This window comes from Magnolia sinica, chromosome 14 (assembly GCF_029962835.1).
Source record: "Magnolia sinica isolate HGM2019 chromosome 14, MsV1, whole genome shotgun sequence".
In the NCBI taxonomy this organism is placed as follows: Eukaryota; Viridiplantae; Streptophyta; class Magnoliopsida; order Magnoliales; family Magnoliaceae; genus Magnolia; species Magnolia sinica.
Genome location: NC_080586.1, coordinates 2,820,023 through 2,841,612, shown reverse-complemented (window position 1 = coordinate 2,841,612; position 21,590 = coordinate 2,820,023). Strand labels below are relative to the sequence as shown.

The 21,590-nt window shown below is 41.5% G+C and overlaps 1 protein-coding gene and 1 pseudogene across 11 annotated transcripts; both read right to left on the bottom strand.

Moving 5' to 3' along the window:
• Positions 1 to 533: 533 nt before the first annotated feature.
• On the bottom strand, positions 534 to 6,682 carry LOC131225956 (imidazoleglycerol-phosphate dehydratase, chloroplastic-like; annotated as a pseudogene).
• LOC131225142 (pentatricopeptide repeat-containing protein At2g44880-like) lies at positions 534 to 9,627 on the bottom strand. 11 transcript variants are annotated; one of them, XM_058220593.1, is made up of 11 exons: positions 7,346 to 9,627; positions 5,691 to 5,795; positions 5,525 to 5,617; positions 4,032 to 4,106; positions 3,841 to 3,937; positions 3,329 to 3,710; positions 2,348 to 2,410; positions 2,028 to 2,137; positions 1,143 to 1,182; positions 925 to 999; positions 534 to 851 (listed from the first exon to the last, which is right to left on the bottom strand). In XM_058220593.1, the coding sequence occupies exon 1, from the start codon at positions 9,482 to 9,484 to the stop codon at positions 7,631 to 7,633; it is 1,854 nt and encodes a 617-aa protein (XP_058076576.1). In that variant the 5' UTR covers positions 9,485 to 9,627; the 3' UTR covers positions 534 to 851; positions 925 to 999; positions 1,143 to 1,182; positions 2,028 to 2,137; positions 2,348 to 2,410; positions 3,329 to 3,710; positions 3,841 to 3,937; positions 4,032 to 4,106; positions 5,525 to 5,617; positions 5,691 to 5,795; positions 7,346 to 7,630. The 11 variants fall into 11 exon arrangements, with proteins under 11 accessions (XP_058076576.1, XP_058076577.1, XP_058076574.1 ...); XM_058220594.1 differs by having other exon boundaries at positions 3,329 to 3,539; XM_058220591.1 differs by lacking the exon at positions 3,841 to 3,937 and having other exon boundaries at positions 3,329 to 3,539; positions 4,032 to 4,753.
• Between the last annotated feature and the right edge of the window lie 11,963 nt (positions 9,628 to 21,590).

Below are 21,590 nucleotides of genomic sequence, written 5' to 3'. Positions count from 1 at the left end.
TGACAAAGGGTAGAATCGTCATTTTCAAACCCTTATTTGAAAATAGCAAAAAGATAAAAGACCCTTATTTAGGATTCAACCAAAAGCTCTTCTTAATTTAAGATGGCTAAGGACTTGGGCCTACGGCTCCGAAACATATCTCGGCATTGGTTATCAATGTGCTTAATTTTCAGGCTGAGGCACAGCCCCATAGTTTGCTTCACTAACCCAAACATGGACCTGACGGGCTGGGCTCGATGTCCATTGGGCCAGGTTGGCTGATTGACAGACCTCAATTCTCTGGTTTTTTTTTTTTTTTTGCGAGCGGGTTTCTAACATGAAAAGCATGCATATTACCAGTTGCGACCAGATCATCGCTCTTGGTAGGTGTCTACCAATTCAGCCAAGGAACAAGAGCCAATCACCCAATTTTCTGGTTAAATATTGATCAGATGGCTATCAAGGTCCACCTACACACTAGTCTTTTACTTGTTACAGATTAGCATGGAGCCCCACCAACTCAACAGCCCCGATCAACATAAACAAGTAACAGATGAAGAGTAAAGATGGATCCAGCTCATGGAATTTCATGAAGCATGCGGGTCAAGGGAGAATTCCAACTGGAAATATATGGATATGCTTCACAAATGACATTGGAACCACTATTTAACTTATTACAGAAATAAAACTGAAACAGCTACTTAATTCCCCCCAACTTCTAGGCACCAACTCACACCTACAGTAGAATCATCAACCAATGCAATTTCTGCTTTGACAGTACTTGGGATTTCCAGGATTCAATGACCATCTTTGCGATATGAAATAAATGAGCAACAGTACGCGTCAACTTCACCAATGTAATGCTAGCCAAGCTGAAATCCACAAAAAAATCAACTGAACCCAAATCCTTCAACATGCAAAGCAGAAATAGAAAATATGTATTACCTTGAGCTGCTGCAATTGTTGGCCCTCCAAAAGCTGACGGTGCAATTTCAGGAACGCGACAAAACCCCTTTAGAGCTGTGGCAAACACATATAAGGATAACAATTAGATCACTTTGGATGCACTTTCTAAATCCAGATTGTTAATAATAATAATAATAATAAAGATTCCTTGGAATCATGTATTAAATAATTTTATTGCTTAAATTCCAGCTATGTACCATTTTGGTGTCCCAGTTTAAATCCAGATTTCCTAAGAACCTGGTCGCAAGAGCAGATGGCTATGAGGGCTCAAGATGTACTTGCACATACAGCCAATGAAACAACCTCAAATAAGAACTCCGGTTATGCTGGGCAGCATCACTAGTTGACATAGGCCTCGTCATGGACTGCTTGCTTGTAGGTACAGACCAGAAAATCAAGCTGGTCCGGTCTTAAGGTAGGTTCCACTGTGTATGGGGGATCTAGGTTTAACATCCGTTAAACGTGGCATCTCTATAAATTTCTGTGATCATCCAATTCTTCCGACATGTGCCCAACCTGATAATTTGGCCCACAAAGCATACAGTGGGTCCCACCAGATGATTGATCCTCACCCACAGACGTGGCACATTGGTATGTGCAGGGAGAGTAGGATTCCAATGGCCATTCTAATTGGGCTCGAGGCTGAGAATGAGGGGGCACGCCTGATGGATAGGTTGGATGGCATAAAGGCAGACTTGAGCGCTTCAAAAGACTCTTACCAGCACAACCGTGGTGGCAATGATACCACGGTAGCACCTTTGTATATGTATTTTGTGTGATGACATTACCATGTGCGTGCTTGCGTGTGTTTGTGACACGTAATAAAAATCAAAGGGTTGGTTTCAAACTATCAACAAAATATAACTCCAATTTGCTTGGTTTCTAATCATTTTCCTGAGCATTGCCAAAAATAATAATGATGATGAAGATAGATAGATAGACTTACTTCTTTTCCTTCCTTGTAGACACTTTTACTTTTTGTCAATTTCTATAATGCCAACAATATGGAGATCGATCAAAAGTTGTTGCTGGAAAATTTGATGGTGTCAAAAGAGCTGACTGTTTACAGAATCCAAACATACCTTGGCACAGACCCACGATGCCGTGGATCATATTCAGTTGCTTGTCGAAGAGCTCTTGCAAAAACTTTAAATGTAGCCTCAATAATATGGTGTGAGTTTTTCCCAGCAAGCTGTTTCAACCCAAAAACTCTATAGGCCTTGTAAAGATAGAATATAATCCCAAAAAATTCAACATTTTGTTGTGTAAAATTTCAAGGTAAGCAGTAATTGCCCCCCAAAAAATGCTTTTACAAAAAAGTTGAAATCTATAAAGCATATGAAATGGCAAGTGCATTTTCAATTTTAAGAAAATTACAGTTGAACAATCAAGGCTGCATCACCTGTCGTATGTGAAGAGTCATTCCAGATGTATTCACTAAAGACTGAAAGAAGTGCTCCACCAGCTTAGAAGATCAATACAAAACCATGGTGTCAGCATATTTCACCACATATGGGTTTAAAAGTGAAAAAAGTTCGAACTCAACAGATCGATCTAACTTTTTAATTATGAGGGTTTGTTTAAGACCTTAACATGAACATGTTCAGACACATGTACAAGTGAACGAGGGAAGGCCATATTCACATTCAAAGCAATCAGTCAGAATAAGCTGGCCAGAGTAAGAATTTAGCGTCTAGACATAGGGCTTAGTATAGTTAAAACAATTCACCACTGACAAACAGAATACTTTCTTCAGTAATTAGGTAACCTTGCCCTACTAAACAAAAGGTCACAGTTACCGACCATTTTCGAAGAAACAGAACAGAACCATTCATCCTAAAAGTTAGCAATGCCACCAGTCACTTCTTTTTCTTTTTCTTTTTCTTTTTCTAATCCAAGCATGGCCTAACTCTTTTCTCTGATCTTGCATAGCCCTAAAACTCCCCCTGATTTTTGAACGTTCCCCAATTCACAAGAGGAAACTTATGCATATAACCTTTTCCTCACAGAAAATATCTTTGCAATTTCTCAATTTTTTTAGCAACCTTTATAGGCATCTGGAAAAGTGACAGGAAACACACTGGAAGATAGAAAGGGCAAACTAAATAAGAGCAGTTCTCCCACCAAAGGACAAGTATGATTTTTTAACAACCCGCTAGTCTTTGATTCTTTCATTTATCAGGTAGAAAGTGGGAGCAACACCTTGGTAGAAAGTTCATGCAACTAAGGTCAAGGATTCTTCTTCTTTTTTTTTTTTAGTGGATAATATAGTTTTTATTAAGAAAAAGAAACAAAACAATACAACAAGGGAGCGGTATGTTGCACCCCTCATATAACTTTAAAAGCTATATTATCTATCAAAAAACTATGGTCAAGGATTCACCTGGTATACCTTTAGCCCTTTCATGTTGACCACACCCATCTTTCTAAGAAAGAAGTCCACTCTTAAAGGAAATCAAATGCTCATCTCTCTCTTTTAAGATAGCTATTGACAAGTCATATGTTGTTGCGAACTCAAGGATCACCTCTCTCTAATAATTTCTTTCCCCAAACCCCTGTACCCTCTCATAAGTCATACCCACCACCATCCTTCCCTGCATGATTGTTTAAGTCTCCACCTGTAAACACCCTTTCCCAATCCAACAGCCTTGCATTATTTATGTAACAAGATACACACACACACACACACACACAACAATACAAGCATGTTAGTGTGTCATGTTTCTAGTGTCCCCATGTCTAACACCTTATGTTCCTGTTTGACACTGGTAAACATGTCCATGTCCAAGTTACGCTGCAAACTCCAAAAAAAAAAAAAAGAGACAAAACCAATGAAATTAAAGCCACTAAGTTTGAAATCCAAGATAATAGTAACAACTAGCATAGTGTTCTTACCGTTGTTGAGACAACAGATTTGTTGCCTTATTGGCAACGCAAGAATAAAGGGAGCCGTGAAGTTTGTCCCCATGAGCAAATGGTGAGCATTGTATATCTACTTATGAAGCTTGCTTGCATTTTGGAGTTGGGCAAGCAAATAGAGGAACAAAACTGCTCAGATGAGGTAGAAAGAAAGTGAAGCAAATTACCTGAGTGTCATATGTCCCAACCCTTCCAGCGGGGATGTTTAAATCATAACTCAAATGAGGTCTCCCAGATAAATCCTGAAATAATCAATTTGACAATGGACAGTAATGAAATAAATGACTCAACACAAAAGCATGGGCATGTGACCAATGAATAAGTGACAAAATGATAAAGAGGCCCAAACAAAAAAAGGTGTCAATAGAATGATTGTAATATGAGGAGATGGCAAGCCCAAAATATCATTTAGTTCCACACATATTATCAACAAGAATGATTCAGTGCCATCAAGTAATAGGTTCATGTCAAATGGTGCAGTTTTCAGCTTACACTAGGAGACATATCACCACTAGGCATGTAAATGGGTCAGATACAGGTCGGATGTTGCAGTATTCATATCCGATATCCGACTTCGACATTGGATAATAAAAGTTGGATGGTAGGGTAACCGGATATCTGACTACTCTCTAATTAAGAAACTAAAGTACTAAGTAAAATACCTAATAAAATTAACAAAAATACTTTAAAATAGGAAAAAGAAAAAAAGTCCATATCATAATTACCTAATATCAAGGTACAAATCCTAAGGCATTTAAACAAAACTTACCGACTTTAACAAAAGATAAAGTCAATAATAACAAAGATCATCAAATCAACCTCGCCATCCGTGTCAATGTTAGGCAAAACTCATCACGGACTGTGTCCTTCCATAGTGATTCAATCTTGGCTATGACACGAGGCAAAAAAAAAAAATGTATTTGTCGTGTCTAGTCTCATTAGGCCTCAAATATATCATAACTTAGTATCTAATATTTTCGTCAAAAATATTATTAGTGGAGTAAAATATGAAACTGCCCTTGGGTAACTGGGTAAGCAGATACGGATATGGTTATATCCATATCTGACCCACTTAGAAGTCGGATAATCAGGTAATCAGGTAACTTTTTTAAATCGGATCAAAATCTAATATCTGTATCAGATTTTCTCGGCTCCGAAATGTTGGATAATCAGGTAAACGGATATCCATTGCCAGCCCTAATCACCACGCTGTCATGCATGCTCACTGCCTTGTCAAACTGAACTGCAATTATGTCTATTCAAGAGTGTGTTTGGTTGAACCAAATTTCATGAAATATCATAAAAGTTTGAACCAAATTTGATAGATCAATCATGAAATATCATGATATTTGGTGCAACCAAATGCACCCTAAGTAACAAAAATGTAATTTCCTTAGAATTCATATTGAGGATCTGGGCTCCAAATTTGCAATTACATGACTCAGCTTGAAAGAAAAGTAACTGCCATTAAGGGGCTACTCTCTCACTATAAATAATAGAAAATATCATCATTCTTATTCTTATTGCTTTTCATTTCCTCTTGATTCAACAGAAAGTTCACAATTCAATTCACTTGTGCATCCAAACCCAGCCTTTAGTTCCACCTGGAAACAACATCCTGCAATTAATACAATAACCAAACTCGGGTCAAGCATTATACCAGTGAAACATGTACAAGAGCTTCATCAAGTGGACCAGAAAAGTCTCCAAATCAGTTGATTCCTTTTGTATCCCCAAGGGCCAGAAGAAGTGCCTGCAAGCTCAGATAAAGGATACATATAAGCACCAAGAATCAAATGTCCCCTTATGGAGAGACTGAGCATCACTGTTCCAATAGCAAGGGCAACGTCTTCATTTGTGTGATGATCATCAATATGAATATCAGCACGAGCCTTTACTTGGACATCAAAGAGCCCATGTGATGCAAGTTGCTGCCAAATTCACCCAGATGTTAGTAAACACCTAGCCAGTTCCTTAACTTACTATCAGATGTCAAGTTTATATAATTTCCACGAACTCACCACCAAGAAAGACAGCCACAGTTTGCAAATTTAAATACTAGTCAATGAATTCATCCAAAAACAAATACTAATTGATAAAGAAAAACTAAATTTGGAGAGATGGAATGGTGAATAAGTTAGAGCTGCAGCTATATGGTGAACCAAGGACTAGCTTGACAGTTGCCACACTAGGGAACAAATTATGGGAAACAATGCAGGAAACACCTTGTTTTACAATGTTATGTAGTTAAGCGCAGAGAGGGAAAGTAGATATATGACTATGAACAGATATACTGATACAGACACATAGCAATTGAGATGAAACTCTCAAATTTTCAATAATCCAGGACAGGGATATGGAAAAGAATTCCAGGGATTGAACCCTGGATCACTCGCACACACCTACACTCTCTACGAGCTCATCTAATGTGGGGGAGACCTAGCATTAAGATATTTATTTAAGTATTTGACCCATTCTAGTAATTTTTGGATTTATTAAACAAGGTATTGTTTTCAATCCCTCTAGCATGGGAAACTGCCAAATACAATAAGATTTGGTTAAAGAGTTAAAACATCTTCCCACACCCCCACCCCCCACACCCCCCCCCCCCAAAAAAAAAAAAAAAAAGAACTTAAAACATCTGATAGAAGCATCCATGAGCATCCAGTACTACTATCAGTATGGTGCCATGTCTAACAGAATGCATTTGAGTGTAAATAAAAGCATTTGGGTATCACAGAGGTTTCCACATAAGTCTATAACTATTATCAATATGGTGCCGTGTCTGACACAATACATTGAGTGTATGTACAAGCATCTAGGTATCATAGGTTTTCATATAACTATAACCATTAGGGCCTAGGCTTGAGTTGGAACTCTTCCAGATTGGTGGCACCAAGGCGAGGAATCAAATTATCAACCGAGGCTCCTCCATAAGTGAGAGGCAAAATCGCAATGCATTAAAAGGTGATCAACTGCATCGGCATCCTTCAGGCAAAGAGAGAATAGGTTCATGATAATCATATTTCTTCTCCAGTGATGGTTGATGGTCAACATCCTATCCTTGGCAACTAAACATATAGAAGAAACCACCCTCGGAGTCTAGGCAAGCACCGTAACTGAGCCAATTGATCAATTTGGCAAGATCTCCACCCATATTTGAGAATCTGGTAAAAAAAAAGGTGTTGTGAGTGAACCGGCTCTTCTTCACACCACAACGATATAAACCCAAGCCAACAACAAACCCAGGTCAAACCCTAGGTATTAGAATTTGGATCTAACACCAATCTCAATCCGTGCGACTTTGCGGAAGCACGATAAACGAAAATAGAACAATATAATAATGTAAGATAACCAAACCAAAAGCAAACAACCACAAACATAATGATATTTTACATGGAAAAACCCTTGCGGGAAAAAACCATGGCACAAAGCAATAGAGATCCACTATAATCAAAACCTTATAGTTGTACAGACTCACCTTCTTTGATTACAAAATTGTCTAATCTCCCCTTGCGATGCGCACCTCTAGGAAACCCTAGATCCCTTGAGAAATCCTTCCCAACAAACCTAATTAATTAATTGAGCTTGAGTTTCAACAGGCCTAGCCTGACTAACTACTAATCGTCAAACAAAACATTCAATGAGTTAGATTTGATCCCCTTAGATAAAAGTGACTCAATTCCCATGACTGAGTTTGTATGTGTTTGCCTAAACTAGCTGGTACCCGTTTGCATTTTTACCCAAAAACATATGCCTTTGCTAGCTACATTTCATATCCAATTGCCATTAATTGCCATACTTCCTTCCCTTTTTGAACCATCATGTTCGCCCGCAAATTTCCCAGCACCTCATATATCAATTCCCATTTTGGGTGCATTCTATCTCCTGCTACAAACTCCCATACCCTACAATTCACCTCAATAACACTACTACCAACCTCTTTCTTGGCCCCATTCCTTCTCATCATCCCCTTAACCTCAGCCATATCCTCCCATCTCCTCTCCCCAGCGTACATGTTCCGCAACATGACATGGTTCCCCACATTCCATGGCTCCAGTTCGAGTGCCTTTCTCATCACTCTCTCCGCCCTCCTGACATCCCCATGGCATCCGCAAGCAAATAACAACGAGCTCAAGACTATCCCATTCACCTCACATGGCATTCTCTCGATCAGCTCCTCAGCTTCCTCGACATGACCTGCCCTTCCCAAAAGATCAACCATGCATCCATAGTGCTCGATCCTTCGATCAATGCCATACTCTACCATTGCACTAAACCATTTCTTCCCCTCCTCCACCAGGCCCCCATGACTACAAGCAGACAATACCCCTATCATTGTCACCTCATTTGGCTTAACACCTCCACTTAGCATCTCCAAAAACACCTCAAGTGCTTCCCTGGCCCGCCCATTGACGGCAAACCCATTGATCATAGCATTCCAAGAAGCTACTTCTTTCTGAGGCATCTTGTGAAAAACCTGTTGCGCTTTCTGAATTTCACCACACTTGGCATACATGTCTATGAGAGCAGTGAGAACGCTGCTTGATCTATCAAGTCTCTTTTTTCGGACATAGCTATGGATCCAACACCCCAAATCAAGAGCACCCAAATCAGCTATGGCCGGAATGATGCTCACGGCAGTCACTTCATCTGGCTGCAACGACGAATCAAACTGCAATTGCCGAAACAATTCAAGTGCTGGATGTGGTTGCTTATTCTGGCAGTACCCGCCAATCATCACATTCCAAGAGAACAGATTCTTCTCCGGCATTGAATCAAACAGACATCTAGCAGCATCCAAGTTCCCGTTCTTGCAGTAGCCTGAGATCATTGAAGTCCATGAGATCACGTTCCTCTCTGGCATCTCATCAAACAATTGGCGTGCAAGCACCACGTTTCCTGATTTAGCAACAGCATCGATCATGGCATTAAAGGAAGCAGGATCTTTATTCGGCATCCACTCAAACAACTCCCTCGCAATTTCCACATCTCCCGACCTTGCATAACCGACAATTACTGCAGTCCAAGACGCCGGACTTTTGTGAGGCATTTCATCAAACACCCTCCTCGATGACTCCACCTTTCCAAATTTAGCATACATATCAACCATTGCCGTCGACACATACAAATCAAAGTAGATGCCCATCTTGATAACCTGATTGTGGAGCTGTTGGCCCACTTCAACGGCCAAATTGGAAGCACAGGATTTCACAAGAAACGGGAAGGTGTAGTTATCCGGAGCAAAGCACCCTTCTTGCCTAAGGCTTCTATAGAGATAAACGGACTCTCTGAACTGGCAGTTCTGAAGATAGGCCCGAATCATGGAGTTGCAGAGGAACGCATCCTGGCTGCGACGGTTGTCGAACACGCGGCGGGCGTGACGGATTCCAGCAAGTGGGTCGGAAGCTGGGGTGGGGTCGGAGCAGGCGGAGATGAATTTGGTGAGGAGGGAGAGGTTGGAATCGAGGGCGTGCCTGAGGATGAATGCGTGAATTTGGAGGAGAGGGTTTCGGGCGGTGGACCACCCCCTCTTCTGCTGCTGATGCTGCAGCAGGAGAGAGATGCATTGCTTTTCTTTTGGGCTCCAGAGAGTTGCTGCTGCTGTTGATTCGTTCATGGGCAATTGAGATTCCACCTTTCATCTCTCTCTCTCATCAACTTCTTACAGCTTTGCGACTGAGAGGAATTACAGAGCATCAAAACGTTAATGGCGGCGGATTGATCTTCCACTCACAACTCACGAGGCCGGATCCGCTGGAAAGCCTCGTAGGTTCCTATATTTGAAGGGAGTGGATTAGGTGTTAATCGGGTAACACGTTAATGGGTGTTGCCCTGACTGTGGGGCCCATCTTGATGTATGTATTGTATATCCACGCCGTCCATCATTTTTTCCATATCCTTTTAGAGTATTTTTTTTAAATGATTTATATCCAAGTCTTAATTGGACCACACCACAGGAAACAGTAGTCATTAAACACCTACCATTAAAAATATTTTAGGGCCCACCGTAATATTTATTTGCCATCTAAGCTGTTGATAAGGTCACACAAACTAGGATTAAAGGAAAACACAAATATCAGCATGATTCAAAACTTTTGTACCTCCTTAAAAAATTTTAACAGGACATGCAATCCTTATTTTGTGGTTTACTTGCGGTTTAGACCGGTTTTCATTTTTGAGTTGAGCCGAGTGGAACTTATCCAAGCCAAGCTTGGTGTCCAGCTCCACTCAGCCAAACCTAGTATCCAGCTCCACTCACCACACTAATGGCCCCCTGTCATGGGTTTTCTTTTGTGTTGGTCCGACGGTGATGTGTCACAGCATATAATTCCACCTTCATGTGCGTCCCCTCACATTTTCTTTTGGTGACCAAACATCGGGGTGATCCAAAGCCTCACCACAGGACAAATGTAGAATAGGATGGGAAATGTATAAAACCCATTTAAATTTTGTGTGTGGCCGACATGTTTTTTCGTTTGGCATCTAATCTATTCAGTAGATGTGCCCCACTGGGATAAATGGACTACCTCAAAATCAGGCTATTCCAAAACTTAGGTGGGCCACACCACATGTGTAAGACCCGTATCATATCCCATACTGTTCCGTAGGCTTCCACGGTCCTCCTAATCAAATTCCGGTGACTTGCGATCTGTAACCGGCGTTTGCGCGTGACCCTGACTTGCATCCTGTCGATCTGAGTCGCTTCAGCCTGATACTTGTATCATTAAGATCGCGTCGTCACCACGGTTCTGACATCGTGTCTCGCACACTGAGGCGATACCCGGGCCAGGAGATGTGGGTCCACGTTCAGTTCGAAAAAAACACCGCGCGTTGTAATCCCGAGAGAATCCATCACATCAAATGTCAAGTACACATCCCATCACTCACACCCATCCCCAAGTACAACTACCCCTCCCTAAAGTCAACTCTCTCCCTCACACAAATAATCCCATCACTCACTTTTTCACCCATCACCATCTTACATCACCTCTCTCTCTCTCTCTCTCTCTCTCTCTCTCTCTCTCTCATCTCTCTCTCATTTCAAACTTCATCTCCCAAGCAACCCACGTCCAAGCAAGAGAGCTCAATGAGAGGAGCTTTAGTGAAGCCCACTTCCTACTCTCTCATCTCCCATCTCAACTCTCCATTTTTCATCATCTTCCATCAAGATTGAAGCCAAGAATTTCGGTGTTCCATCGGACCAAGAATGAGTGCAATAGGTGGGTGATCCATCGTTGATTTTTTTATTAGAAAGCCCACTTGTGATGGGACCCATTTTTTATATATGCATTTTAATCATGGAGGGCCCATAATAGCGGGGTCCCTCCATCACCATCCAATCTCTCTCTCTCTCTCTCTCTCTCTCTCTCTCTCTCTCTCTCTCTCTCTCTCTCTCTCTCGTGTAACAGTATACTTCTGTCTTCTCTTCACGTGATTTGCCAAACAGCCTAGTCGACTTTAATCAGTTAATTTTGAGAGTATGACTATTCGGACGATGGTGCTGGACATGGTTGAACGGTGCTGATTTACATAGCTAATGTTTGAGTGGTGCTGGACATGGGACGTGGACCCCCACCTGATGTGTCTGTGTGTGGCCCGCCAGGATATGTTATATCCATGCCGTCTACACGTAGGGCCCATCTTGATGACGTCCAGCAGACAGGCCACTACCTGTCTACCTGGACAGATATGGATGAAGGAAAATATGAATATCAGCTTTATTCCAAAAGATGTGGTGGGCCACACGTGTGGACCCACCTTTGACGTATGTGTTTCATATACGCCATCTATACCGTCCACGTAGGGACTGTGGGGCCCTTATGTGGTGACCGTTCACGTGGGACGTGACCCCACAATGATGTATGCATTGTATATCCTCCACCGTCTAGATGCTTGGGACGGTGGGGATTACCGTGATGTACGTGCCATCCACACATGGGACGCACCTTCATAGAGGTGTTGTATCTACACTGTCCACACGTGTGGACCCCACACTAGCAAATGGCTAATGTATTGACGTCGACAAATCCTGAGGCCCACCATGTTGTATCTGTTTCACCCGCACCATCCAGCAAAGGACGGTGCTGGATGCACCCACCCACACGTGTGGGATGGGACCCACCTTAATGCATTTATTTTACATCCACTGCGTCCATCTAACATTGCGTGGACCCCACTATAGTGTACGTGTCTTATACACACCGTCCATGTGGGACCCTCTCTGATGTATGTGTCATGTATCCACGATGTCCATCTGGACAGGGCATGTGAAGCCCACCTGGATGTAGTGTTGTATCCACTCCATGCATCCATAGTGTCATGTGGGGCCTACCATGATATATATGTTTTATTCCAAGCCGTCCATCCTTTTCCCTTTCTTTTGGACGTGGTCCACCATGATCTGGATGGTGGGCCCTATCATGATACATGCGTTCATCCATACAGTCCACGATCCAGGTATGTATGGTGACCATCCAGGTATGGATGGTGGGACAAATGCAATATATGTGTTTCTCCAAACCGTCCAAATCATGGGGCCTACCTTGATATATGTGTGGCCCTTATTTAAGGCCTAATTTGATGCATTTGTGACCCATTTGATGAGGCCCATTGTGATGGACTTATGGCCCATATGATGTGGCCCATTTGATGTATATGAGGTCCATGTATTGCGGCCCACTTGACATATATGAGGCCCATATGATGAGGCCCGACTTGATGTATACGAGGCCCATTATGATGTATATTAGGCCCTTATCGTGTGGCCCATTGTGATGTGTATTAGGCTCATGACGCGTGGCCCATTTAATGTATTCGAGACCCAGATACGTGGCTTATTTGATCATGCATATGAGACCCATGTGCAGGGCCCACCTGTTGTGTATATGAGGCCCATTGGTGCGGTCCATTGATGTAGCCCACTTGATATATTTGAGGCCCATGGGTTGCGGCCCATCATGATGTACTGAGGCCCATGGGTCGTGGCCCATGGAGATGTATTTCCGGCCCATTTAGGAAGGCCCAATGAGATTTATTTCCGGCCCATATGTCGTGGCACATTGTGATGCATTTCTGACCTATTTGGTAAGGCCCAATGAGATGTATTTTTGACCTATATGGCGTGGCCATTGTGATGATTTTGTACCCTTGTATGAGACCCATTGCGATATACATTAGGCCATTGTGTGAGGCCATGGGCCCACTATACGTTTAGCTCTATGTGGGCTACTCTTTGGGAGCAATGTTGGTTAAATGGCCACATTGATGGGCTATGATGGTTTAATATCCACATTGTGACCTTTCCCTTAGGCCTTGTTCGGCCGATCATCGAGGTCGATTCTGATTGTCGAGGCCGATTTCGATTGTCGAGGCCGATTCTGATTGTTGAGGTCGATTCCAATTCCGATTGTCGATGCCGATTCTGATTGTCGAGGCCGATTCTAATTCTGATTGTCGAGGCTGATTCCGATTCCGATTGTCGAGGCTGATTCCGATTATCATGATTGATTTCGATTATTAAGGCCGATTCTGATTGTCGATGCCGATTTCGATTGTTGAAGCCGATTCCAGTTGTCAAGGCCGATTTCGATTATCGAGGCCGATTCCGATTGTCGATACCGATTCCAATTGTCGAAGTCGATTCCGATTGTCGAGGCTGATTCCTATTTCGATTCCGATTATCGAGGCCAATTCTGATTGTCGAAGCCAATTTTGATTATAGAGACCGATTCCGATTGTGATGATTTTGTAGCCCTTGTATGAGGCCCATTGCGATTAGAGCTGGGCATCGGACCGAGTCGGATCGGATTGGGTCCAACCCGATCCGACCCGAAATATATATGGGCTTATCCAAATATGATCCGATCCAGCCCCGAATCCGAGACATTTGACCAGAACCGATCAGATGTACAGTTAGCTTCACCCGAACCGAGTCCGACTCAGTTAGGAAAACCGAGTTGAATCAGATTAGTTATAGTTCGGATCGAGTTGAATTTGTGGGTCTTTTTTTTCAGATGCTCTAAAATAATCGTGAAAAATGGATGAACGGTGTGGATATAATAAATACATTATTATGGGGCCCATATAATCTTAATCTTATTTGAGTTGTTCGTACAACTTGGAGCTCGAGGCGCGTCTCCACTCCTCTTTGCACGACACGTATCTACAGCTGTAAGTTCTGCGTTGGGAAACAGATTCGCTACTCACTACTCCCCCGCCACCCACCCTGTGGCTGATGGTCGGTGCTCTGTGGGCCCTACCATGATGTATATGTTTTATCCATTCCGTTCATCTATTTTCAAAGATCATTTTGGGGCTTGTCCCAAATATTAGAGGTATAAAAATCTCAGATGGTCTACACCACATGAAAACAATAGTGATTGGAAATTCACCATTAAAATCCTCCTAAGGCCCACTCTACTATTTATTTAATTATTTTACATCCAATCTGTTGATTAGGTCATACAGGCCCAGATGAATAGGCCTAGATGAAGGGAAAAAACTAAAATCAGCTTGATCCAAAACTTTTATGGCCACCAAAATGTTTTTAATGGTCGACGCTCATTCAAAACTGTTTCCTGTAATGTGGTTCATTTGAGATTAGGCTATATCTCATTTTTGGTCTCACACTGTAAAATTATCTCTAAAAATATATGGACACCATGGATGAAACACACACATCATGGTGGGTCCCACAGAGCACTGACCATCAGCCATAGTGTCAGGCAGAGTAGCCCTGCCCGCTGTGTTGTCTGTTGACGTGTCGTGCACGGCACGTCTCTGCAGGATACAGCTATATCTACACCCGTGAATGTATATACATACATCTTATCATACCGAGTAAGCTCAGTTGGGCCCACATTGAATGTATGTGGTCTATCCACACCGTCCATCCGTTTTTAAACCTCATTTAAGGAGTTGGGCTCAAATTTGAAGCATATAAAAGGCTCGAGTGTAGCATAACACAAGAAACAATGGGAATAATGTTGAAACCTTGTTAAGCCCCACTGAATTTTTATTCGTAATCTAACCTGTTTATAAGATCATACCAACATGGATGAAGCGAAAATAAAAATATAAGCTTGATCCAAAACTTCTGTGGCCCCCAAGAATTTTTCAATGGTAGACTTTCAATTCACATGTTTCCCACGGTGTGGTTCATTTGAGATTTGGATATGCTTCATTTTTGAGCTTAAGCCCTAAAATTATCATATAAAAGGAATGGAAGGAGTGGATAAAATATATAAATCATGGTGGACCCCACAGAGTTTACTCAGTACGCTTAGCGGATTCAGTTACTCAGCACGCAATCCGCTTCCAAACTACGGGATATGTTATCGAGTTATCCTACCGAGTAAATTCTGTTAGGGCCCACCGTGAATTCATGTGGTTTATCCACACCGTCCATTCATTTTTCCATATCATTTTAGTCGTTGAACTTAAAATTGATGGATATCCAAAGCTTAGGTAGACCATACCATAACAAAAAGTATAAGATAAATATATGTGTTAAAAATCACTCCGAATCGGTCTAAATAGGTCCGGATCGGATTCATTCGGTTCGGTTCGGTCGAATTTGCCATTTACCCAAATCCGATCCGAATATCGTTCGGATATGCCCCGTCGTACCCGAACTTAACCGATCCAGGCATCGGTTCTGTTCGAATCAGGGCCGATCAGGTCAGATAGAGTCGGATCCGCCGGATCGGGTCCATTTTGCACACCTTTAATTGCGATGTACATTAGGCCATTGTGTGAAGCCATGGGCCCACTATACGTTTGGCTCTATATGGGCCACTCTTTGGGAGCAATGTTGGTTAAATGGCCACATTGATCGGCAATGATGGTTTAATATCCACATTGTGACCTTCCCTTAGGCCTTGTTCGGCCGATCATTGAGGCCGATTCCTATTATCGAGGCCGATTGTCAATGCTGATTCTAATTGAGGCTGATTTTGATTTCGATTGTCGAGGCCGATTCCGATTCTGATTCCGATTGTCGAGGCAGATTATCAAGGATGATTCCGATTGTCGAGGCCGATTATGGAGGCCGATTCCGATTGTCGAGGTCGATTCTGGTTGTCAAGGCCGATTTCGATTATCGAGGCCGATTCTGATTGTCGATACTGATTCCGATTATCGAGGCCGATTCTGATTGTCGATACTGATTCCGATTATCGAAGTCGATCCCGATTGTCGAGGCCGATTCTGATTCCGATTATCGAGGCCAATTCTGATTGTTGAGGCAAATTTTGATTTCGATTGTCGAGGCTGATTCTAATTCCGATTGTCGAGGCTGATTCCGACTCCGATTGTTGAGGCCAATTCCGATTGTTGAGGCCGATTCCGATTTTGATTGTCAAGGCCGATTTCGATTCTGATTATTGAGGCCGATTTCGATTGTCGTGGCCGATTTCGATTGTTGAGGCCGATCATTGAGGCTGATTTCGATTGTCAAGGCCGATTCCAACTGTCGAGGCCGATTCTGATTGCTGAGGCCGATTGACGAGACCCAATGTGATGTATATACGGCCTGAATTTGAGGCCCATTGTGATGTGTATTCAGCCCATGTTGAAGGCCCATTGTGATATATATTGGGCCTATGTGATGAGGCTCATTGCGATGCATTTGAGGGCCAGGCGATGAAGTCCATTGTGATGTATATTAGGCCCATGGGAGAGGCCCATCGTGATGTGTATTAAGCCCTTGAGTGGGGCCCATGGTGTTGTATATTAGGCCCTTGTGAGGCCATGGGTTCACTATACATTAGGCTCTATGTGGGCCACTCTTTGGGGGCAATGTTAGTTAAATGTTCACATTATCGAGGCTGATTGTCGATACTGATTATCGAGGCTGGTTATTGATACCGATTATGAGTATGTGACAGCATAGCATCATGATACATGCCCATACGCATCATCTGCATGTTTGTTATGAGATGTGATTGACCATTGCATATGCTATAGTGCAGGTAGTTTATGGGACTCCCTAATAGGCGGAGTTATCTCACATGAGTGCACGGTATGTGCAGGATTAATGCATGATTGGACTGCATGACTCATGCATCTCGCATTGTGTGATGATGATTACTATACGCCCTAGCGATATCAGGGCTGTAGCCTCTACAATCATGTCGTAGATGGCCAGATGAGACATCGAAAATCTGTTACTAGCATCGGGCTGTCATAGATGGCCTTGGGTGAAAATTCCTAAACCCTCTTGGTACCAGAGGACGCCCCAACGTCGAGACTGAGTGGATATATATGAGTGCGTAAGGGCCATATACCAGTAGGTCGCGTCTTCCACTGTGTCGTGGTTGGTTACGAGGGGGTGTGACCTTACTCGCTCGAGGGAGTAGGCATAGCTAGGCTGAGTCTGACCAGCTCCTAAATGAGTCCGCTATCGACGAGCTGGGCCGATATTGGTAGGCGTGTAGTGAGGTCTCTTTCACTTACCCAGTTGTATTGTGCGCTTGATGGGGCGACAAGCTAGCGTAGAGTGTACTAGACCCCGGTGATGATCCAAGAGATGTACAGTACTGATACGTGGACTCATTGAGCAGGAGTTACATACTCATTTGTTCATCCATTCACCATCCAGTCGGGCTAGTGGTGCGCAACTATTTGTTACGTGTACCTTCGCAATGGTCAGGATTTTAGTTGGGACGTGCAACTAACCTGAGATCAGGAGTTTACCACATTGAGTTTGACTATCAAAATTTAAGTATGAGACTGGTTTGGATAGAAGTCCTTTGTGGTAGATCTTGTAACATGCGATACTACGTATTATCATTCCGACTTCACACTCTAACATGGTCATTCCATTCGCATCGCATATTGCATTACATCCGTGGCATATGGCATTTTGGGTTACTATGTTTTTGTATGGCCTAGATACGGATGACTATATTCGTGAACTCATCAGGAATTGCATATTGCATTGAATCCTTGACATCTGATATATGACTCTTTATGACTCCTCATTTACATAGCTGATCTATATTGCTTCTTCAGTATATGATATCGACTTATTATGTTTTTGCATCGCATATCCTTGATATGACTAATAGCATTCATGGACTTACCAGTATGTTTCCGCATTACTTTGTTATTGTACGATTTATGGATTGCTAGTATTTCCGCTTACCCTGATATCGTATGATTTATGACCTTATATTGCATACTTGACACTTACCGTGTACACACATTTTCACCACTCTCTAAACTTTTTATAGGCTTATGCATGATAGATGCATACAGGTAGCATTAGGTTGTAGCGGCATTGAGCTTGGAGCATGCAGCGGTCTTTTGAAGCTTTGATTTTAAACATATGTATTTCTCTTCAGCATTGTATTCAAATATTTATATTAGTGGATGTGATGATGATGTTGTCTTTGCGATTTGGGTAAACTTGTGGTTATGCTTGTTAATAAATAAATGTACGTTAAAAATCTTCCTTATACGATTCCAAGATCAGAATTTAGCGTATGGACGTTGAAAGTCGAAAATGGGGTACTACGGAGGTTGTCGGCACCGGATTCGGCAATCAAAAATTTCATGAGCTCGGTTTCCGAGTTTGGGGCGTGACAACGTATTTTTAGAGATTTCAGGAATGTTTTGCATGTTATGGCTCAACTGAATTTTGGATTGGCCTGTTCTAGGTGTGTAGGAACATGAGAGGGTGCACATGATGAACGGATCAATGTCACGTGAAAATCTCAGTGGGTCACGTATATGCCACTGTAGGCTAACCCTAACCTCCAAAACTTTATAGGGGATCTAGCTAGGGTTGTGATTGTTTCCCTGAGGACTGCAGTCCATCCACATCATGACCCACTAGATCAGCGATCTGGATCAAAAGAAGCCACGGGCGTGGCTAGTACAACCTATAAGTCTGTGGATAATATGCATCCTCAGGTCGAGGATATGATAATTAGTGCTTGATCATCGGTCATGCTGGAAAGATCCTAGCCTTTTAATTTCTGGGTCGCAGATGAAGTAAGAAGAGCGAAGATTTCTAGCACCAATTTCCAATCAAGATGCACCCATCTTCGTAGGAATGGAAAAGGAAAGATTTGGACTGTGCCAGGCGTGATACCAAGGCCCAATGCTTGAGCCCAGCCCAAGCCAAAAAGGGCCTGACCATTGCCCCAAAATTGATAAAAGCCTTATTTTTCATTTGAGTGTTTTTAATTTATCCATTGATCATAGCCCGCAAGTATGCTAAGAAATAAACACTCACAAAGAAATTGACGGTTGGAGCAACGTACTTGTAAGATTCAAGACCAAATTAGCTTATGTTAAAATTCTAGTTTTAAAATAGATAATTTTTTTTAAAAAAAATCATCTCTCCTGAACGAATTTGAAAAAGAAAAAATGTTGCTTTCCCATATCGGATAAATGTGTGAGAAAACATCTGATTTATAAATCTTGGAGTGCGGAGTAGTCTCGCTTGGATAAATGGAGATGGAGATGCTCAGCTTGCGTACACACACGTGCGTGCACTTGGACGTGAGTAAAATGGCATACTTCGCACTTCAAAACATTTCACAATTTGCTCTTTCTTACGTCATTTTACGCCACAAACTTTATATTTTTCTTTACAAAATGGAGATTGCGATTCACAGGCCATGTGTATGTGCCTAACTTCCAACCCATCACCGGAGTAGTCCATTTGATGAAACATGATTGTGGAGTATCCAATTAAAAAAAAAAATGTGCCAATCCATAAAAATAATATGCACCATTTAAAAAATCCAAATTCAATTGTAGTCCATTTGATGATCTGATCAGCTTAATTATTTATTTGTGTAACCACCATGGCAGGTCCATATGCTCAACCGGTTGGATGTTTCACACATACCATGTAGGCCCAAAAGACTCAACTTTCACTATTTTTTAAAAAAGAAAATAACAAAATTAGATGAGGGTTATTTTATAATTTCCTATCTCTAAAAGCACCAGCCGGGAGACATTATTTTGCAAAACGTAGATTCCAGGGGAGTTTGTGGTAAAAATCTTTTCTTGTTGCCCATCTGCGTGTGGGGCCCACCATGATATATGCACGTTATCCAATCTGTTCATCATGTGCTTTCCTTTGTATTCTCATGGGCAGCTAAAAATCAGTAAAATCCAAAGATAGGGATGGCCGCCCTGTATGTAACAGTTTGGATGGGGACAGGTATTATTGAAAACCTTCCAGAAGTGTTAGGTCTACAGTATTTTGCATATGCCATCCAATCCAATCAGAAGACGATACCAATCAGCATGAATGGAAATCCAAAGAATCAGGTCCTTCTAAAAACTCAGGCACAACTCACTACTTGATGTTAGAGGTTTTGTAGGCATGATTTCAAAGGGTGTGGCCTATCTAAGCTTTGGGTCCAGCTAATTTTTGGGCGTCGAAGAGATCATGATGGATTGAACATGATGGACCGTTGGATGTAATTAAAATGTCATAATGGTATGAACACATCGAGTTGTAGTTTAATCTTAAACTACAATGCTTTGTGCGTGCGTAGGGCGATTACAGCCGAGGAAATGGGCGAAGACAATGGAAGGAAGCGACAGAGATTGTCCGGATTGTGGGTAGGCATGCTTGTCTGTTCCTGCAAGATAACTAGTAGCACGTGGGAAGATCATGCATCGAATCCACGTCGTCCATCAGGTGCGGTGCCTTCTCTTCACCTTGTAAACCAAAAATTGGCTCGGTCCAAAACTCATATTGGACACATCATGAGGACGAGTTGGGATAGATCATTGACCGTTAGTTCCTTATGGGCCCACCGTGGTATAATTTACCATCCAATCTGCTCATTCATCCCATTATCGTCATTCCTCATAAGAATCTATTATCAGATCAGGTTATGTAATTTGGAAGAATTTGGGATGGTGTTTTTGAGAATTTGCTTAAATATATAAATAAGATTTCTTGATAATACATTCGGAATGCATCAAATAACGCCACGCTATTGTTTAAGCAACTAATTGAAGACCAATAGTGAGTAATCAGTTACAGGACATATAACATAAAGAGAAATTAAAAAAACAACCTTAAGAGAGTGGAAAACATCTAAATGACTTGATTAAGGCCATAAATAATAAAATAATGCAGCAGTAAAATTTTGTCTAATACAAACTGAATTAAACTAAACAATATCTTTTAATTATCCTTTCAATTATCATTTCAATTATTGGTCAATTAATCATTTAATTTTCCTACCAAGTAAATTTCATTTATTAGTGTAATCTTTTAGTTTTCGTTTGATGTGTACATTCTATAGTGTTAATTAAGTAGTTGATAATTTTAGTTGTAATTTGAATTTATATTTACACACTAGATTTAATTCTTCACTCGAAAAAATATTTTGTAATTATTTTTCATGCTCCATTATAAGAATTACTTTCTCATTATACTTTATTTGTAACAAAAAGTTTAGTAAGAAACACAAAACTATAACTCATCATTTTACCATTTGAATATGTCTATCCTATTTACATATTAGGTTAGTGGATATACAGGTGATCGGTCTCATTAAATCTTGGTCATAACTGATAAGATGTAAATTCAATTTTAGCACTCACACATTCAAATTACCATTTAAGAGTGTTTATTTATTTATTTATTTATAATTTATTTATTTAGATTTTACACTTTCATATTTAAGCGCCGACCTCAATCTTGGATCATTATTATTTTAGGGATCAATGACTAAAATAGGGTG